Consider the following 20948-nt stretch of genomic DNA (forward strand, 5'->3'; position numbering starts at 1 on the left):
GAGGGTTTGGGACAGGTCTAGGGGCAGGCCAGCTGCCTGACAGGGTAGGTGCTGTTCAGTAGCTCCTGGGACTGGCAGGTAGGACCCTGCTGAGCCCAGGTGGAGCCACCCTCTTGGGGCCCTGCCCTTGCCATTGAGTCACTGGCCATCAGGCAGATGGGGAGGCAACTCCCTCCTGCACAGCCGGTTGGGGCTGAGCCTGACCTTCCCTCTCCGATTGCTCAGTCACAGCCCAGGCCTCCCTCCTCCACCCCTACGTGGGGGCACTCCCTCTGTAGCCGGCCCTGTGTAGAGGGTTTACACATATTTATTATCTCCCTGAGTCCATATGAGTCCCATGAGGTGGATTATTATTCCCATTTCATAGACGAGACGACTGAGGCTCAGGGAGGAGAGGAAACTTAGCATGCGGCTGTACTGAGAACCGAGACTCGACTCAGGACCAGGTATCCCTGCGCCCCTCAGCACCTGCCATTCCTGGGCCTTGCATAGAGAAGCTCTGCCCTCAAGCCAAGGAGAACCCGTGGTAAGAGCCTCCATCCAAGCCTCTGAATCTCAGACTGGCTGGAGGTGACTCTGCCGGGAAGGTAGGGATTGGGATCCCAGTCCCAGCTCAGTCACGACACACTTGTCCACTTTCGCTGAACTGTAACTTCCTCATTTGTGAAAGGAACACAATACTCAGAACTTCTTCAGACCTGTTGTGAGACCTGATGGAGATAAGGCACGAAGGGCCCTTGGGGGGTGTGACCGCAGCTGCCATTATTTTGTATCTGACCCTGTTACTGACCCTCTCCCAGCCAGGCCCTCGCCCCCATCCAGGCGGAGCAGGCTCAGTTCAGCCCCACAGCTCTTTCTCATCCCCCCACTACCTCCTCCGACCCCCCCAAAGGGGGTCCTCAGTGGCAGGGGGCCCAGCATAACCCTTTCCCTCCCGCCTGCACAGCCAGGGAGAGGACAGGCAAAGCCAGATGTTTCCCAGATGTTTCCGACTGTAAGCAAACAATAGCAGGGAGCACTCCTCTGAGGCCCAGCGCTGTTGGTTGAAGGCCCGAGAGCTCTAAGGAAGACACAGGGGAGGGCCTGGGGCAGGCTTGGGAGGAGAGGCGAACTGGAGAGGCTTGCGGGGGTAGGATGTCAGTGGGAGGGACCCAGAAAGGGGAGAGTAAGCAAAGGGACGGGGTGGGGTGGAGGGAATCTGGTGAGGGTGAGGGGGACAGAGAGGAGTAAAATCTGCCACCATTGCCTCACCCTCACCCCAGGGAAAGAACTTTAGAACTCTCTAGAGGCTCTCAGGTTCCCCTCCGCCCAGGCTGTTTCTGGAGATAATGAGCCCCCTGTTATAGGAGGGAGGAAAGCACTGACCCAAGAAGGGACCTAAGCACCAGGCAGCAGTTTGAACCAGATGGAGGGTCTGGAAGGCCCTACCTGCCCCAAGCCAGACCAAGAGGCTGAGAGCGTGAGGGGTTTGACTCGCCTGCAGGGAGTCAGCGAGGTTGGCACGGGCAGGCCAGTGCTGAATCTCTGCCCACTGGCTTCCGACCAACATGCTGTGCCCTCTCCCCTTCCTACCCTTCACACCCTATTTGCCAGCTGACCCCAACTGTGCCCAGCTAGGCCAAGACGGGGCAGAGGCATGGGGACAGGCTGTTCTTAGTCCCTGGAACAAGCTGGCTTTGTCCACCAGCAAAACTGTTCCTGGAAGAGCAGGGACCTGGGGCCTGAGACTCAAGGCTCCCTATCCACTCTAGTAAGGGCAGAGCCAGGGCTGGGCAAGTGGAGAAGGAGCTTAGCCACCCGCTCTGACCCTGAATAATGATGTCGCTAACAGCCGCTTGTTCTGAAGGACCCTGTGCCTGATACTGGCTAAAGTTGTGGCAGGAATGACCTTGCTCAGTAACCACAACTCTGGCGTAGGCGCCAATGCCCACAACTTACAGATAAGAAAACTGAGGCAAGACAGGTCATGAGACAGGTTCTAAGATTTGCAGCTCGTAGTCAGCGATGGAGCCAGGTGCCAGGCCCCTGACCTCACTGGGTGCTGCCTCCCTCCCTCCACTTCAGTCCTCCCACCTGTGGGATGGGAAGGGGGCTGGACACGCGGACCTCACAGCTCTGATCCCACACTGACCAGCCAGAGATTGACAGACCTCACATAGGGATCAGTCCCAATGACACTGACAGGTGAGGGGACTGAGGCTGAAGGGGTAAGGGCCAAACCGAGCCCAAGGCCCCCCAGGAGCCCGGGGCAGGAGGATCCAGGCGCCTCTCCACCCTGCTCTCCAGCAGCTTGGTGTAGTCAAAGCCCCTCTGAGGCCAGGGGACCTGGGTGTGAGTAATGGAAACCAGGCAGTGGGGCCTTCCAAAATGGGAATTCCATCTGCCTGACTTTGTTCTCCTGGACGCTGGTTTCCATGGCAACTTGGGGTGGGAAGGTGGAGGGCCTGGAGTGGGCTAAATCCCTGGAATAAAGAAAGGGGAGTCTCCTTGTGGGCTGTGTCTCCTCCAAGCTGCAGATGCCCTTGCTTTCAATGAGGAGCACATCTCTGCCCCCCACTTCCTTCCTGCCTCATCGGGGCACTGGCAGCTTCAAGACAGGAAAGCCCTCCACCATCACACAGCCAAGCAGGGCTCAATGGTCAGGTCCGGTGCCTGGAAGACCCAGCCCCATTCCTGGAAGAGTTCACATTCTGGCAAAGGCTGCAACATGTATTGAGCACCTACTGTATGCCTGGCCCCAGGTTAGGCCTCCAGAGACCACCATTTCTGATGCTTTCCTTATGGGGGCCCATGGGGGCAACCAGCAAGGAAAAGCAGGGAGGAGAGTGGCTGCACAGCCCCATGTCCTTTGCATCTCCCAGTCCCCGGTGGGCCAACCTGAATCTAGGACACCAAGCAGGGAACAGGATCCAAGGAGAGGGATCCAGCCCCTCCTCCACCAACCAATTCCATCCAGCTTTAAGTCAGCTCAGCTGAGCCAGTCACCACCCCCAGACCACCCGTGCCTTGGGTGCTGCCCCAAGACCCTGGCAGGTGGGACGTGTGGGCATTGGGGAGGCTTGGGCATCAGCTTGGCCTGGGCTGCAGGCTCTCTTCTACCCCTCCAGGAGAGCGGTCCAGGGCCTCCCCTGAACTGTGGCCTTGGTCAAGGCCTCTGCTGAATTTGCATCTCCTGTTAGGCATAGACAGATTCTCTGTGAACCCTTCTCCCTGTCACCTCCCCAGCTCTTCCTGTCCTAAAAGCCCCTGTGAGCCTGCTGGTCTGCAGCTGCTGCTCTGCCAAAGATCCTGGCCCCATCCACCGCCACCAACCAGAATCTCAGGGTGCGGCAGGGCAGAGAGGTGAAGGAACTTGCTGAAGGTCACACAGCCAGTTGGTGGCCAGGGTCGGACTCCATCCTGTAGCTGGTAGAGAGCAAGACAGCCAGCACTTTGCAGGTGGTGGGCTTAGGCTGAACTCTTGTCTCTGCCACTTGCCCCCTGTGTGACCTTGGACAAGTCACCTTACCTGCCTGTGCTTCACTCTCATCTGTAAACTGGGGATAACCCCCACCTCCCAGGCTCGTGGAGAAGATGAGATGACAAACAGAACAAGCATGGCAGAGCATTTGTCACAGAGGCAGAGGTGGTCAGGGAGCATCTCTAGCCAGTGTATCATGTCTATGGCTCCTGGGTGGGAGGCAGGTGATGGCTAGAGAAGAGGAGAAACTGGACCAACAGCTCAGCGACCAACCCTTCCAACCCCAGTCACCCTAGGAAGCCTCAAAACCAGGAACACACAGAAAGCGTCAAAACCAAGAAATAACACAGGCCCTTTATTTGCTCCAGAACTTGGTTGCTGTGTGGTCTGAGGGTGTCATGCTTTCCCAGGGCCCCTAAGGGACCTCCTCACTCGAGGGTGCCGGAGTTCTGGGCGAGACCAGACTGTATGACCTGCCCCTCCAGGCCTCATCAGTCCAGAAGGCCCAGCTGCCTGCCACTGGTGCCTGGGACCAGCAAATCCCCTGAAACTGGAAGATGATGCCCGCCTTTTCTGCAAGGTGGTTTTTCACAAGGCGTTGGTTAAAATATTGCACTTGTAAATTAGGAAAACTGATGAGGCAAAGGTTTCCTATTACAGGAAGACGTGCCAAGCATCCTACTACTGTTTAAATAAATAAAACTTGAGTTGGGGTCTGTGCCACGAGCCCCAGTGGCCCCCGGGAGAGCCCCAGAGCCCCAGCCATGCCCCTGCCCCATCAGCCAGTTCTTTAAGGAACTTGGTCAATGCGAGGTCTCCGCAGCAAGGAGCAGCAGCTCCAGATCTGGCTCAGCCAGGGCCCCTGACCTGCTGGAGCCCTTGGGCCCCCTCGTACCGGGGCATTGGGGACCCAGTGGGGCCAGTCCTTCTCTTCTCCAGTGGCCTGGGCCTCTCTCGGTCCAAGCCTCTCGTCCAAATGTCCGTCTGTCCGGAGACGCGGCCTCTGGGGCTTGGTTGCCTCCTCTGTCACAGGGGAGAGGGAGAGGTGGGAGGGGGCCCAGCCCTCCTGGTGTGAACACTGAGCTCTGCCCTGGCGGCCCCTAAAGCGGGGGACTCATCTTCTTCTGGTTAATGAGGTCCAGGTAGAGGTCAGAGCGGAGGAAGCGTGGGTATGAGTCCTTTTCCATGAGCCCGAAGATGCGCTTCTGCGCCAGGTCGAAGCAGCCCCGCGTGACGCTCTGCAGGTTGTCCTTGGTGTGCTCCCGAGTGTATGAGTCCAGGTTTACCTTTGGGGGCAGAGGTGGCATGGTCAGGGCTGCCTGTAGGGAGCTGACCCCAGCGACCAGGGGTGGGACCTATCTAGCGTCTCACCTTCAAGTCCCTCTGCTGCACATCTTAAGGTTCAGAGTGGGGGCCCGTGGGTCAGCAGACTCAAGTCCTAGCTTGGCCACTTACTGTGGGGCCTGAAACACCACCTCTAGGGTCAGGCTGCCCGTGCCACACCAAGGTGTGCGGCTCTGAGCAAGTCACTGAAGTGCTCCGAGTCTCAGCTGTCTGCCCTACAGATCAGGAGTGCCGGCACGTTCTTCAGACAGCCGTGCAAATTAAGCACGGTCCTCCATATTGAAGGCACGGGGATCAGTAGATCTTCCCTGAGCTTTGTACCCAGGGCCTGCACACACTCGACAGATGTCAGCTACGTGCGTGATCCGGCTCTCCAAAACTGTCCCACGTTTTAACAAGGATACTACAACCTACTTTACAGGTTGTCATGAGGTTAAGTACAAGAGCCCGTTCATAAAGGGTTTAGCATCTCCATAGAGGCCATTTTTGTTATGAGTGGAACTCAGTTCTTCCTGCGGCCCCAGCAGGCTTCCTCTCCACCCAGGGCGCAGGGTCCCTAAGAATCACTCTGCCCTCTCCCAGCCCCGATCTCCTCCTTGAGGCGTCCAGGTACTCCCAACCACTAAGTGGCCGTGGGGCATCGGGACAGGGCTGGGGCCAGCTGAAGGCCCTACCTCCTTGCACGCCTGGATTGCGATGTACTCGGCGAAGATCTTCTTGGCCTTGGCTGCCATCTTGGACTGTGATTTGACCTTCTTAAAGTCCTCGCACGCCAGCCAGAATTCCAGGTTCTCCTCACTGAACTCAGTGCGAAGGAAGGCCTGGAACACTGCTAACCCATCTGTGAGGGGAAGGCCAGACCTTGGGTGAGAGGCAGGTCCAGCCCCTCCTACCCACAGGACCCCCAGATTCCCCTCCTCGGGGCTGTTAGGGGCAGATGCTAGGAGCTTAGTAAGAGCGCCTGCTCCCGAGAGCCAGCAGCCCTGGGGGGTGGTCCCACCCCTGCCATTGCCTCTTTGTGGGCTTTGGCCAGGTCTGCCCCATTCGTGCCTCAGTTTCCTCATCTGTAAAATGGGGGTGATCAGCCAGTCCCCTGAAACCCAGTGAGGATAGAGGGTTTCCTGCCCGGAGAGGACAGGCACACTTGACCCAGTACACGGAAAGGTTTACTGTGATTCTGGGAATACGGGTCTGAGCACAAGGGTCCCAGTGGCCTCTGGCTGGCAGCACCAGCTCCCATGGATAGGGAGGGGATGGCAGAAGCTGGCTCCAAGGCGAGACCAAGGGCCTCAGCCTGGGCTCAGCCTCTGCCAACACCAGGGGCACCTCACGGGGCCCAAGAAAGTGAGAGGGAGGGAGAGAACACAGGGACAGGGAGGAGATCCCTGACCCCCCACTCACATTTATGAAGCAGCAGCTTCTCCAAGGACTCGCCCCACTTGAGGGCTTCCTCCGAGGTGGGCCTAAGGGGAGAGGGCAGGGCCACGGTGAGCGCACTGCAAGGTTCCGAGAAGTGGGGTAGCTGGGTCCAGGCAGCCTCTGTCCGCTGCCTTTGGCCCAGGCAGTGGCCAATCTGACTGGGGAGCTCAGGAGGGACCTACCCCCTTTCTTGGGGCCAGCATCGCTTCTAGCCCCTACCTCGCCCCCTGCCTGGCCATCCTCCCTGGACAGCTGCTCCCCCTGAGGGCTGCTGCTTGCAGATACCAGGCCCCCTCTGTCAGAGTCTCCATCCAACCCAGAACTGGATCTGCCAGCAACATCCCTTTCCCCTTAACCCCAACACCACCCTGCTCCCCAGGAACCAGTGAGTGCCTGAGGGGTCCCAGGGAGCACCTACTTGAATGACTTCATCACTTTGTCTGCCTTGCCCGCTGGCTGGGCCCCGGGGGACTCATTCCGCCGCCTGAAGATGCCCAGCTTGTTCTTCATGTCCTTGGCTCTGGAAGGAGAAGCAGAGAAGGGGGTCAGTCAGCCTGGCACAGTCAACTCCTGCCGATTCAGGGTGGGGAGGCCGTGGGCTGGAGCGAGGGGCACCTACTCCTTCATTGTGTGCCGTCTCTGTAGGTTCCCGTTGCGCGTGAGGTACATGCCTCGGAGCATCTCCGTAGGGCCCCCCACCTTGGAACCCGGGAAGGTTTGCAGGGAGCACTCCTGGGCTCCCGCTCCCCACCCTCTGTCCTGGGCAGCAGGCAGGCAGCTATGGGGCAGGACGCAGCCCAGCGTGCTTGCAGGGATCCCAGCCGGACAACTGGACTCCCAGGCATAAGCTGGGCTGGGACTCAGACAGGAGGAGCCAGGAAATGGGAGGGACCAGGACGGGGAACAGAAAAAAAAATCCCTCCTGGCCAACCCTGAGAGGGAGCCCCGTGAAAGGGGCATGTGTCTGCAAGGGGAGGCCTCCAGGGCCCGCCCAGGCAGGAAGCCAGACCCAGTTATTTGCCACTGGCCTCCCCCGTTACCATGGCAGCACCAGGGGAAGGAGGAGAAAACAAGTCAGCAAATTGCTGGGAGGGAAAAAGGGAGGGAGGGGAGACTCCACAAGCCAGGGTGGCAGGACTGGCTATTTTTAGCCAAGAACTATTTTTAGCTTTGCCACTCCCCACCCCCCTGCAGATTTCAGCATTGGGTAAAGCTGCTGGCAGGAAAGGGGTTAAATGTCCCATGCTCCTGCTCACGGGCCAGCCCTGCCCCCTCTTGGAGACCCCCTACCCTGGGCACCTCCAGAGAAATACTCCGGCCTGCCTGCCCACAGCCTTAGGCTCTGGCTTTGGAGACTCCCTTCCCTGAACAGGCAGAGTGCACCAATGTCTTAGAACCATTTGAAGCTTAAATAACTTCAGAAGTGCAAGTCTTATAAACTTCCAAGATCACCTTTTGAAAGTTTAATTATTTAATTTTTAAGACATTCAGTTTTATGATTTTTTCAATCATAAAGTTTTTGTTTTAATTTCTGGTCTCTGTTCTTCTGATTAAAGATGAAAAATGCTGATGGAAACCAGAAGGTTGAAGTGCATGATCTAAATCACAAAGTTAAATAAGTATAAAAGAAGTTTAAATAATTCAACTTTCAAATGTGTTTTTTAAGTTCGTAGCATTTATACTTCTGAAGTTATTCAAGCTTCAAATGACACTATGACCTATGGGACACCCTCTGTAATCGAGGGGAGTAGTACCAAGTGGAGGTTATGAGAGAGAATCTGAAGTCGGATAGCCCGGGGTTCAAATCCCAGCTCTAGCAGTTACTGACTATGTGCCCTTTGTCAAGTTACCTAATCTCTCTGAATGTCAGGTTTTGTCCCCTGTTAAAGAGGTACGATGAATGGACTTACCGTCTGCTGGGGTTGGTTCAAGGCAAAGAGGAAATGCACACAGAGCTTTACACAGTGCTTGCGGCAAACCTGCTCAGGCTTAGGAGCTGAGGCCCACATGCCTCCTGAGGGTCTAGGGCAGCTGTCCAGGGTTGGGGACCCTGCTCTAGAAGGTTCCAAGCCAAGGAGTCCAGGGATTGGCAGCCCTCTGGGTGAGGACCAGGCCCTCAGAGAGCCCTGGGGTGGCTGGGAGTGAGAGCGCACAGCTTCTTGAGCACTGTGCTCTGAGAGCCCTGCTGCCAGCCCCTGCCCAGGTAAGCACACAGAAGCCCCGGGAGGGAAGGGGCTTGTCTGAGGCCCAACCTTCAGGGGCTCCTCGCTGGCTCAGAGCCCACAGTGTTTCTCAGTGACTGGCCCAGCCAAGCCTTTTCTTCCAGGTGCATTGCTGGGCAGACCAACAGCTGCAGGGCATACTGGAGAGGTGCCTGGAAGTCCCTGGTTGGCACATGGACATCTCAAGAAAGGATGGCAGAGGTCAGGAGACAGAACAGGGACCCATAAGAAGAAACTAAAGGAGCACTTTCCTCCGATCAGAGCCGTGAGAAGATGGAGAGTGGCCTCTGGGCTCAAAGGCTACTTAGCAGGGGTGCTGCGGGTCTCCTTCAAGGTGCTTTATACCGGCTTGCAAGGGACAGGCTCGGGCCCTGGCCGGGTGGCTTAGTTGGTTGGAGCATCATCCTGTACACCAAAAGGTTGCAGGTTCAATCCCTGGTCAAGGCACATAACTAGGTTGTGTGTTCCATCCCGTCGGGGCACATGCAGACTGATTGATGGATGTTTCTCTCTCCCTCTCTCTCTCTCAAATCAATAAATTTATCCTCAGATGAGGATTAAAAAAAATAGTAACAGGCTCTGAAGAAAAAGTGTAAGTGTGTGTGTGTGTGTGTGTGTGTGTGTGTGTGTGTGCGCGTGTTAGAGCCAGCATGCCAGTTTTCGGGTTCCAGCTCCACCACTTACTTGCTATGTGACCTTAGACAAGTAACTTCTTTCTACCTCAGTTTATTTGTAAAATAAGGTAAGTCAGAAAAAAGAAAATGTAAAATAAAAATAATGGAAAGAACTGAACTGGACAATATGTGTAATACACATAGAACAGTGTCTAACACAAATATTAGTTACTTGTGTTATTATCTCAGATTCTAGAGTCCTCAACTAAACTTTTACGAATGTGACCTTCAGGCATTCGAAAGGCAGTGCCCACTCTGAAAGGAGGCTAGAGCCAGTGGGCCAGGGCAGCTGTGGCACCCTGGACACCAGTCCCCGACTGCCCCCCACTGCCCACCCACGCTGGCAGCAGCTCTGGCCTGGGCCAGATGGCTGGTGCAAAGGATTATTTTTGTTTGTGCATTTCGCCTTCCCTAGAAAGTATGATTGTTCCTGGCTGCAGAGAGAAGCCTCCATACAGCTGCCCCAGGAACCTGGAGAGGGCAGGGGAGCTGGGGGAGAGTTTCTAGGCAGTGGACCCCAGCTAAGGTCAAGGCAAGGGAAGAAGGTTGCAGGAGGCATCTGGGAAGGATCCCTGCTCTCTGTTCTCCTCCCCCAGCCCAATTTGTGCATAGTGGTGGGCACTGCAGGACTTGGAGGGGGTGGGGGGGCCCCCTCCAGGTTCCATTATGTGTCCTTCTCTGCATGCTCCAGGGCCTCGGGCCTGAGGGTACAAGGAGACCCAAGGAGATTCTCCACACACCCTATTAACAGGCACTTCTAATAAATCCCAAAACAAAAGTGTAAGTGGCCCTGATCTTGACCCAAAAGGCTCCGGGAATATGGGATACACTATCTGGGCCAGCAGCGCCCTCTCCTGGCAATGTCTTGGACTGTTAACATTCAAGAGCCAAGAGGAGAAAAGGGAACCATATGAACTGCCTGCCTGTTCGGTCCTTTCTCAGAGGGCCAAAGAACTTGTTGAGGTCACTAGGCCACTAGGCCACTACTTATCTTAGAGGCTGGGTCAGGGCCACAGCAACCTGGCTGGTTGACTCTGTGTGGTTCACTGTGGCTTCCAGGTACTGAGTCAGCCCTCACCTCATGCTATACATGGATGCTGAGGGTAGTGCCAGATGCTCAGAATCCCGGTGACCCCACCCTGGGGCCACTGCTAAGTCCCAGGATCCTGCTGTTCACTGCTGTCTGTCTGGGGCAGGACTGGGCACCTCCCCGCCTCCCCACCTGTACCCCTGGAGGAGGAAGAGGGGTGCAGAAGGCCTCCCTGAATGTAAGGGTGAGGGCAATGGATCTTTCCAACATACAGGTTTTTGCTCTTTCTCTTCTGGGAGCCTTCATCATTGTCCCCAACCGTGTCGGGCCCGCTCATCTGTGGAGAAAAGACAGATATGTAGTAGCCTGGGCTTCTGGGGGCTGCTGCCAGAGCAAAGAGAGGCGCAGGGGTCCATCAGCTCCTGTAAAACAGCCCCCCATGCTTCCCAAAGCTCCCGCCCCTCACAAAACAGATGAGGGAGGGCGACCTCACTCCTAGAAACGGCCTGTCCATAGAGTGCAGCTGGCTTGGGGGAGCCTCCACCCAAAGGGGCCTCCTCCTGGTACGTCTAGGACCTGGCTTGCTGGGAAGAAGTCAGAGACACAGCATTAATGCAGAGGCATCACTGCAGGCAGTAGGGCAGGCCAGAGAGTAGCGCTTCAGCAGGGGTTCTGCTGTGTGACTCGGGCCACTTGCCGTCCTAATTTCGAAATCGAGATCATAAAGACTAACTCAGGATCCTGAGGTCTGAAAGATACCTGGGATTGGTCAGAGCGTGTAATGTGAATTACGACACAGGCCTGAGAGCACCCCTCCTGCCTTAGTACTCTCCATGGCTCCCTAGTGCCCTTGGGATAACACCCAAGCTCCATAACCGGCTATACAGGGTCTACAGTGAGGGTCTGGGCAGAAAGTCCCATTCAACATCTGTCACCACCCCTTCAGTTACCTCTGCAGCCTGACTCCTGGACCAGCTACCTCCTCCACCTGCCATCCAGCCAGACAGAAGTCTTTCCCTGCCTTGTCCGCTCACCGGGGGCTTTTGCACACACTATTCCTTCCATGGGGGATGCCTTGTGACTCTCCCGCCTCCCTTTCCTCCTAAGACCCAGCCTTGGGAAAGACCCAGATCTCAGGAAAGCTGCCTCAATGTCTTCTCACCTGGGAGGCCCCCCTTACCCCTAGACCAAGGTTGTGCCCACTTTACCCTCTTTGAGGTCTCTACTACACCCAAAATGGCTTGTTCCAAATCTGTCTCCTCCACTGGATTGTTGAGTTCCCAAAAGCAGGCCTCTGCCTGTCTTCACCTCTGTCTGGGTCATGTTCACCAGGCCTAGTACACATTAGGACCCAATAAGTATGTGTAGAATGAATGAATGAATGAATGAATGAATGAAGAGAGGGAAAGCAGACTGGGGAAGATGCATCTTGAGGCTCTTGCTGCTTGGTTCCAGGCCTGCAATTCTATCCCTCAGGCTGCACTTCAGCGCACAAATTCCACCCACTCCACCCCATCTCCTGCCTTTGCCTGGACTGTGCCCCCTTCCTGGGATGCCCTCTCCTGCTCTCCCCAGGGTCCAGCTCCCCCACATCCACCACTCCTCCACATCCTCAGACTCCCACAGTCTGTCCTGGGGCTCCCTCTGTCTCCCTTGCCTTGCCTGTGTTAGCCTGTCCTCCAGGGGAACCAGGGTCCTGACTGCACCACCCAGAGCAGAAGCCCAGGAAATGCTCTGAGACAGCAGGGGAGCTGGAGCTCACAGAGAGGGATGGGCGTGGACACTATGTTCCAAGACAAGATAGAAGACCACCAGGTGTGGGTCTCAGCTTTGACTCCCCCTGAATCCTACCCTGGGCCTCAGTTTCCTCATTTGTAAAATAAAGAAGATGGGCTAAACTTTAAAATACTATATTAATTCTGGAAGAGAAAGTCATCCAGGGATATCCAGCAGGAGGAGCTGCTAGCCTTGGCGAAGCACCCACCTGTGATGGATGGACTGATGATGGATGGATGGATGGACTGATGATGGATGGATGGATGGATGGATGGATGGGTGGATGGATGGATGGACTGATGGACTGACAGATGGACGGGTGAAGTAGAGCATTATTTACAGAGCTTGTACTATAGGCCAGATCTTAGAATGGGCATTATGCAGATAATATCTCATTCATCCTCGGAGTAAAGTAAAGAGAGGCTCAAAGAAGTTAAGTCACTAGACTTAGGACACCCAGTGTCTAACTGACGGCTGGATTCTAGGTCTGTCTGAATTCAAGCCTTGTGTTTCTCCGCCAGAGGATGCTGCTTCTCAAATGCAAGGACAGAGCACATTTGAATGTTTTCAGTGAAAGACTCAGGGGAAATGCTGCCTCCTTCCTGAGAACACTGCCCCACCAAGGTTGTAAACACGTGTGTGTACGTGCATACACAGGCACACGCCCGTCTGTGATGTGAGAGTCCAGAGCTCAGTGTGCAGCCAGACCTGGGTATAGATCCTAATTCCACTGACTCTGGAGAAGTTTCCTGGACTCTCGGCTTCAGCTTCTTTAGCTCTAACATCAGGCACGATGATGACCACATGCTGGATGTTGGAAGGTGCACCGAGAAAAAGCCTGGGCCCACTAACCAGGGGCTGCCAGTGTTCACTGCCCAGTGAGCGTGACTGCTGTTGCCTATTGAATATACAGGCTGTGGTCATGCTGGCCTGTCGAGGCAGTGCCCAAAGCCCCCACCCGTGGGAAAGGGCCCCGGGTGCTGCACTTCCTCCCATTCTAACCTCAGCTTCCGTACTTTATCAGCACCACACAATGGGCCTCGGACCGCTCCCACCAGCCCGCCACCCCCAGCCTCTGCACTGCTGGGAAATGGGCTCTTCCTTCCACTGCTGGGAGGGGGCCATCTTCGGCAGGGACCAGCCCATGCCAATCACCCTGACATAGTGGCTGGGCAGCTCTGCCCCGGGGAACTGGCCCCCAAAGCAGCCAGGGAAACCCAGGCACAAACGGGGGGTGCTGTGGGCCACAAAGAGAAGAAACTGAGATGGCAAGTTAGGGTTCTGATTTGCAGCACCAGGGAGGCTCCCAAAGCTCCTCCCAGTAGGAGCTACAGCAAGGCCTGCCCAGGGCCCAGCATGGACCCTCCCACCCATCGGCTGCCCACCGCCTATGTGCTGCATGACCACCCCTGGCGAATGGCTCACAGAGGTGAGCCCAGAAGTGGCTCCCTTCACTCCAGGCAGGAATCCCTGGGGCCTGCCAGCCCCACCGGGCCACCTCCAGGGACTGGGAGCTCACTGCCTCTCGGAATAATAATTATAATTCTTACTGTAATTAGAACTGTAATCATAGCAGTGGTGAAGAGTGTAGACTCTAAAAGCCTGGATTTGAATCCCAGCTCCATCATTTATTAGCTAACAGATCTTAGCCCAGTTGCATCCCTTCTCTGCACCTTGCTTTCCTTATTTACTAGACACACCTCACAGGGCCTTTACGAGGATTAAGTAAGTTAACACACAGGAAGAGCTCTGCACAGCGCCTGTCTGAGGACGTGCTCAGGCACTACGAGCCATTGTGGTTCTGGCTGTCAATTGTTGAGCGCTCATGCTGGGCAGCGAGCGAAAGCGCCATTACAACCTTTACCTAATTTTCTCTTCACGGCAGTTCTAAGGGCCATTTGCTGTTATTTCTCCCAGTTTACAGGTGAGGACGTGGAGGCCCGCCAGAGTTCAGCTACTTATGCAGGCGCTCGGAGCTGGCAAGTAGCAGAGAGTCGCAGGTGCCGGTCCAGCGCCCACCCAGGCCAGAGGGCTCTCCTGGGAGAGGGCGTCACTGGCTTCCCCTTCAGTCCTGGCCTGACTTTGGGCTGCGTGGCCAGCCTCACTGCTCTCTGACCGGCCCGGCCTGGCAGGCCCCATGGGGCCTTGTGGACACAGTGGATCTAGACTCTACATTTATTTGTTTAGACAGAGGAAATAACTTTTCTTTAGGCTTTTCTTCAATAGGAGGCTGGAAGGCGGTATCATATCTTGGAGCTAGAAGGTATCCTAAGGGCCTTCCTCCAACATGCGGCCCAGGTGGGAAGACAGGGCCATGGGGCTGGTACCCTCCCCTGATAACCCTGCACCAGCCAGGCCCCCACAGGAGGAGGGGACAAGGACACATGGCCAGGGAGGGGCCCCCCAGCCTCTGTCTCCTCAGTGTCAAAGAATGACCTGTGACTCTGGGCAGAGCCAGGCCAGGCCCAGGTGGGATTCGATAGCGGCTTCCGGAGGCTCCCTACAGTTGCTATTGGGTTCCCCTGGTTCCCAGGAAGAGGAAGGCACAGGCCTGTGAATCTGTCCTGTGCAGCCTCCCGGGAGCAGCAGCAGGATGAGGGTCTGGCAGCAGAGGGCACTGTGAGACAGCTCAACTCAGCACGAAGAGCCAGACCCAGGAAGAACTCGCAGGATAACTGGTGGACTCTGCTCCCCTCTGGACCTCAGGAGGCCCCTCTGTAAGGTGACCAAGGCCAAGCAGACCGTCTCTCAGGTTTGTCTGGTCTGGACACTGGTACTCCCAGGGGAAATCACTCAGCGCACAGGAGAGCAGATGACAGGTGAGGGGAGGGCCAACACAGGCACTGTCACCCGGTGACAGACAACCTGTGACCCAGGCAGCCTCAGTTCAGCCACGCAGCAGCACAGTGAGCAGCCCAAGGCCGCAGCAGCTCCATCTGGCCCTCCTAGGCCTCACGCCGTCACAGGATCAGCACCCCGGACACTGAGCGTGGCGCTTACTACAACCTCCCCGAACCCCTGGATGACTCCATGCAGGCTCAGTTCTTCCCATTTTACAAGAGAAAACGAAAGCTCAAAGAAAGATGTCACCTGGCCAAGGTCTCAAGACCAGGTGGGAGGAAGCAGAGCTGGGACTTGAACTCAAGTCTGCCTGAGTCCATAGCCTGAAGACTGCACTCCTTGCCCCTTCACCTCCAGCCTGGTACTGCCTGCAAACAGTAGCCCATCGGCATCCACGGACCCTCCCAGGAAAGCCAGGCCTAAGCCAGGAAGACAGAAGTCCCGGAGAAAGCACTGCCTCCCCAGCCGCCAGCCAGCCTGCACCCCCTGCCCCTCACCAGCACGAGGGATGCAGGGCCTGGGGGAGGCACAGACAGGGAAGACTGGACAAGGTAAGGCCAGTGCCCAGCCACACTCGCTTGGGGGGTCTGGGGCAAAACATCTCCCTCGGCCTCAGGCTCCCCACCATTGGATGAGAGCAGCTGGGCCCACCTAGAAGCAGTGTTGTGGAAGCTAGAAAAGGGAGCTGGAGGCACCTGGTGGATGTCAGGATAACCGCTACTCCTCTTGCTGCAGCTGTCTTCCTCCTCCTCCCCCTCATCATCGTCCACATGGTTCCCATTTATGGAGCACCCACCAGGTGCTGAGTGGCAGGCCCTGCCCTTACCACTTGACCTGAGTTGGGCTACTTCATCTTCTCAGCAACCCTACAAAGGAGGTATCATTACCATACCCATTTCACTGATGAGGAAGCTGAGGCTCAGAGAGGCGCAGGGACTTGCCCAAGACCCACTACCAGTGAGGGATGGAGCAAGACCAGGGTGCTTGTCCAGCCTCGACCTTACTTCCCTACCTGTACTACAAGGGTAGGTTTCTCACTAAAGCTGGCTGGCTAGAGGAAGCAGAATATGAATACTGATTAAGGACTCAAGACTTGGTAAGCAGAAGCCACAGAGAAAAGTAGCCACCATGGGGCTGGGGGCAGCCTCCAGGGCTCTGCAGGCCCAAGAAAAGCAGCAGCCAGCCAAAAGAGGGTGGGGGGAAAAAGGGTGCCAGTGAGAGTCCCAGGCACCGAAAGGAGGAAGCTGAGACAGGAGAAAACTTGTCCAGGCCTGCTGGACTCCCAGGTAGAAGTATCTGCCCCCCAAATAGGAGCTGAGGTCAACAAATTTGGGAAACCAGAAGTGTATGCATGAATGTGTGTGAACGTATTTGAACTTATTTACATTATAGGTATTTGTATTTGAACACGGGGGGAGGAAAGAGCTTGGAAGGGTCTGGTGGGGGGATCAGGATCAGGAGGTAGCTGGCGGGCCCTTGGACCTCAGCCACCCTCCAGAGGAGAGTATCCAGGCCCCCCTGAGTCAGGTGAGGCCTCACCTCGGTAGGACAGAGGCTGGGACTCCCCTGTGGCAGCTGCACCAGGAGTGGCCTAAGGCTATGACACCCAAACTGTGCGGCACTCCATAATCCCTGGGTGGCCTGTTTAAAATGCAGGGTCTGAGCAGCTCCCCAGGGACATTCTGACCCCAGAAGTCTGGAATCACCTCCTCCTGGTGATTCTGAAGCACATTAAAGTTTGAGACCCACCTACGTTGACAGATGGGGAAACCGTGATCCAATCCCAGTTCCTTTGGGATTTGGTTCCAATTCCTGGACCCAAAGTTTAAGGTCCTATTCTTCAGGGTCCCAGCCCGCTTCTCAAGCCCAGCCACCTTTCTGCAGCTGTCCTCCCAAGTGCCAAGTTGGCTTTCATACTGGTGGCTTCAAAGCTAAGGTTTCAGAGGCCATGGCCTGCCTCTGGGGGGAAGCACGCTGGCATCTACTAGTTGTGTCGGCCATGGGTTTGGGGGCATGTCCATCATGCCTGCAACTCAGGAGTCCCCCCGCTCTGGCCAATGACTGGCTTCTGCGGACACTTTTTGTCCAGGTCATGTCCTCTTTCACAGAACACCTGCCTCAGCCTTTCTGTATGTCCCAAACTTGTTCAAGCTTCAAAGCTAAGCTGAAGGAAACCGAGACAAGAGAGAGCAAAGACTTCTCTAGAAGCCTCCCCTGGTGACCTGAGGTCCCAGGATCTCTCCTCCCTGAACTCCCGGGTCTCTGAGGGCCAGCTGCCCCCTGTATACACTGACGGCCCCCACCCGCCTGGGCGCCCAACTGTTGTCATAACAACCCCCTGCACTGCGCTGCCTGTTAGCGCCTCCACAGCACTTGCCTCGCACCTGCACTAATGTCACCAGGCACCAGACCCTCCCGGTTCATCCTCAGCCACCCTGGGACAGGAGGCCCATTAATCTCTGCCTTTCAGAGGACACTCAGGCTCAGAGGAGCTGAGTGACTCACCCAAGGCCACACAGTAAGGGAAAGACAGAACCCTGACTCAAGCTGGCTAGTGAGCTTCAAGGACATGACACAATCATTTCACTGGTAGGCCACCTTCCTGGCCTACACAGACAGCTCATTCCTCCCAGGCTGTGATCAGCCTCACACATTTCTGGGCTCCTGCTGTGGCACAGAGCACAGAGCCGGGCGCACAGCAAGCGATCAACACACACTTATTCCTCCACTCATAAATATTTGCAGGAGGCAAATAGCACGGTGCTCAAGAGCACCAACCCCGGAGCCAGATTCTCACTCTGGTTCTGACAGTTAGAACCCTGGTGCAAGTAAGATGACCTCTGCGTGCCTCAGTTTCCTCATCTGCAGGGAGCAGTAACAGGATCTACTTCGTAGGGCTGTTGTGAGAATTATTGAGTTGATGTAAATGGCTTAGAATGATGCCAGCACAAAGCACATATGTGTTGTCATTGTGTTGGCTAATGGATCTCTAGTCTTGCTGGGCAGGGACCAAGTTGAAATTGTAACTATTTCTCTAGCTACTAACGTGGGTCTTTAAGATCCAGATACACAATGTTCTGGGCTCGGCCGCATCTGCTCTACTTGCTGTGGGGATCCCCAGTATGGCGGAGCTGCAAGAACGTGGTATTTGGAGTCACCAAGTCATGGGTTTAAGCCCAGTTGTACCTTCTGGTCTCTCAGGCCTTATTTTCTTCTCTGGCAAGTGTGTACAAGGCTCATTGAAAAGACTCATTGGAAAGCTTCGCAGGAGGTCCCTGGTAGAGGCGGAACAAAGTGACTGACTGCTCTTTCCCTGCAGCTCCTGGATGCAATGCTGCCCCTCCATCTCATGTATCCCCACCCCCGTTACCCTTGGCCTTCTTACCTTCCTGTGTCCCGTGAAAAAGAGGGAAAGGTGGTGCATGGAGCCTCCGTTGCGGCCCAGTTCCTTCTTGAGGGTGCGGGGCGAAGGTATGGCCCAGGGAGACGCACTGCCCTCTCCGTCCGAGCAGTTCAAGGTGGTGTCGGAGGAGAAGCAGGGCCCGCGGGGCTCCTGCAGCAGGCTGCCCTCACTGTGGGTGCGGCGCCGCAGCGAGTTCTGCACGCGCAGAGACAGGCCGCCCTCGGCGCCCTGGCCGGTCTCTATCATGCTGCTGCGCTTGGCCTCGCCGTGCTCTCCGTAGTTGTCATCGCTTGTGTCCTCCTCATCGTCCTCCTCCCCGTCCTCCCCCTCGTCTCCCTCCTCGGCCTCTTCTGTATTCTCTTCTTCACCGGAGCTACCCGCCTCCGCCCCTGCCTTCTGGCTGTAGGTGCTATCCAGCCGGACCTCGGGAATGATGAAGGCTGGCCTGGAGGCCACAGGCGGGTCCCCGGTGGCTGCTGGTGGGTCCCCAGAGCTCGTGGTCTCCTCAGCAAAGGCCTCAGCTGGCAAGGGGGCCTGGTGGGAGGGCAGGCCTTGACATGGCAGAAGGTCCTGAGCAGGGGGGTCCTGGATGGCAGTGAGGTCTTTGCTGAGTAGAGGGTCTTCGCCAGGAGGGGCTTCTTGCTTAGCAGGAAGGTCCTGGCTGGGAGGGAGGGTTGGGGCTTCAGGGGATTCCTGGCTCGGTGAGGAGTCCTTGCTCTGTGAGGGTTCCTGCCATAGTGGGGGCTCCTTGCAGGAAGGGGTGTCTTTGCTGGACAGCAAATCTTGGCCAGGAGACGGTTCCTGGCCAGAGGAGGAGTCCTCACTGGGTGAAGGGTTTTGTCCTGGAGGAGGCTCCTGGCCGGGGGACGGGTCCTTGCTGGGTGGGGTGTCCTCGGCACCCGGCCCATTCCCTTCCTCCGAGGGCATCTCCCTCTTCTCATCTGCCTCCGACTCAAACATCTGGGAAGCAAAGAGGAAACAAGAAAGTTCAGAAGAGGAGGCTACGAGATTCTGGGAACTGTGCACTCAGAGGCCGCAACAAAACCAGGCAGCAGCCTGAACCCCACACCCCACAGTCTGAAAGCCGAAGCACAGATGGAAGCTGGAAAGCCCTTTTGGCTTAGCTGTATAAGGGGCCCCGGCCTTAAAAACATGGCTGGTCATCGAGGGCAGAAGGAGGGGTAGCAACCGTTTCCTGGCTCCTCTTGTGTGCCGGGGGCCATGCCAGATTAAACCCCCCAAACAACCTTCCCAACAGCCCCCCAAGGCAAGTGTCATGGTCCCTCTGTGAGTAAGGAGAAGCCAGGCAGTCTCTGCATTCATGGACCGCAGCCAAGCCAGCTCCAAGCCAGAACAATCTCTAAGTGGGAGAACCTTGGACCGAGCCATAGGGTATCTTTCACCTGAACCAAAGTTTTTTTAAAAAGCCTAGTGAGTCACTCCAATAAGAACTTGCTCTCAATGTTTAAGTAGCTTTTGATACTCAGTGAAATGGAATGAGAACTTCAATATATTGCCGACACCTGGACTAAACAGATGATGCAGACACGTAGAACCTTGCTGAAGGACCACCCAGTGACTTTTAAACTGCTTGGAGGCACCTTGGGAGTTCCACACACAGAAAAGAGAGCCTTTTCTGCCTTGCACACAACCCTCAGAATCCCCGAGGTTCTTGCCAAATTCCTACAGATTTCATTTGCAAAGGGGAAGAGAGTGCCCTTGATGAAGTCTGCAAAGCAGCTGTCCTGCACGCAGACCGGGGCTCAGAGAAGGGTGGGAGTGTCCACAGTGCCACAGCCACGCAGGGAAGCAGGTCTCAGGCTGGGCTCATCACAGTCAAGGTCTTGGAATGCTGCTGCTGGAACTATTGAGAGCCCAGTTCACGTCCATGAAGAGACCAGTACCAACTAGAACTGATGGAAAACTCAGACATCACACCTGTGCAGAAACGGTACAGATACACGAGAATATATGTGTATACACACACACAGGGGCCAAGAATCTCAGAGGCGCACACACCTAAATGTAGGTTCAGAACCTTTGCTGCAGAGACCCTTCACATCCATTTGACAGATGAGAAAGCTGAGCCAAGGAGCAGTGATTTACCCACCGCTGCACAGCCACCCAGAGACAGACAGGCTGCACCTGAAGCTGAGAAACTCCTCCAGCCCTCGGGAATCTGTGACAGTGAAGACCCTGCCAGAGCTCACATCTGGGAGTAAGCGGTCAACCGTGGCTCAGGACAGCGGCTGGGGGCTGCACACGTGTGGCGGGGGTCACCCTGGCTTCTGGGAGCCCCAGAGGGGATGTGAAAGCACTGTGTGGATAAGAACCACGGCCTGGGAGCATGAAAGGGAAAGCGCCCCCACCCCTAGCAGAGATAGCGGCTGCAAAAGTGGGGCTGAGGACTCCAGGGTGACCTGGAGGTTCTGATTCCCAGGCATGGCCAAAGACAGGTGCCCACTCACCCCCATGGACTCCCTGTCCTGGGGATCCTGCCTGTACCTGGGAGCCCTCAGACCTCACAGCCTCGGGCTCTGAAACACCAGCAATCCCAACTCCCCACTGCATGGAGAGGGACACTGAGGCCCAGAGAAGGGCAGGGCCAAGCCAGACTCACAAGGCGGGGCCAGGTAGGGTCAGTAACCAGATCCTCAGGGCCTCAAGGTCCCTACCTGTCCAATGGGACAACCAACATGCCCAAGTAACCACCAGGAGAACATACTGTAGAAAGTGTATGGGAGTACGGTGGATGTCACGGTCACTTTAAAGACATATC

The 20948-nt window shown here is 56.1% G+C and overlaps 1 protein-coding gene across 8 annotated transcripts in view; it reads right to left on the reverse strand.

Moving 5' to 3' along the window:
* Positions 1 to 3788: 3788 nt before the first annotated feature.
* Positions 3789 to 20948, reverse strand: part of RGS3 (regulator of G protein signaling 3) — a 130631-nt gene continuing 113471 nt past the window's right edge. For 7 of the 8 annotated variants that reach the window (XM_045196688.3, XM_024562169.3, XM_024562170.3 and 4 more), the window contains 6 exons: positions 18152 to 19129; positions 10422 to 10486; positions 6642 to 6743; positions 6206 to 6267; positions 5479 to 5645; positions 3789 to 4746 (listed from right to left, as the gene is read on the reverse strand). In XM_045196688.3, the coding sequence (XP_045052623.2) occupies positions 4561 to 4746; positions 5479 to 5645; positions 6206 to 6267; positions 6642 to 6743; positions 10422 to 10486; positions 18152 to 19129 (1560 nt within the window). In that variant the 3' untranslated portion in view covers positions 3789 to 4560. Of the gene's footprint in view, positions 4747 to 5478; positions 5646 to 6205; positions 6268 to 6641; positions 6744 to 6842; positions 7960 to 10421; positions 10487 to 18151; positions 19130 to 20948 lie in introns of those variants that run through there. The other variant, XM_024562176.4, reaches the window with a different exon arrangement.

The sequence above is a fragment of the Desmodus rotundus genome, chromosome 1 (genome assembly GCF_022682495.2).
Source record: "Desmodus rotundus isolate HL8 chromosome 1, HLdesRot8A.1, whole genome shotgun sequence".
Classification (NCBI taxonomy): domain Eukaryota; kingdom Metazoa; phylum Chordata; class Mammalia; order Chiroptera; family Phyllostomidae; genus Desmodus; species Desmodus rotundus.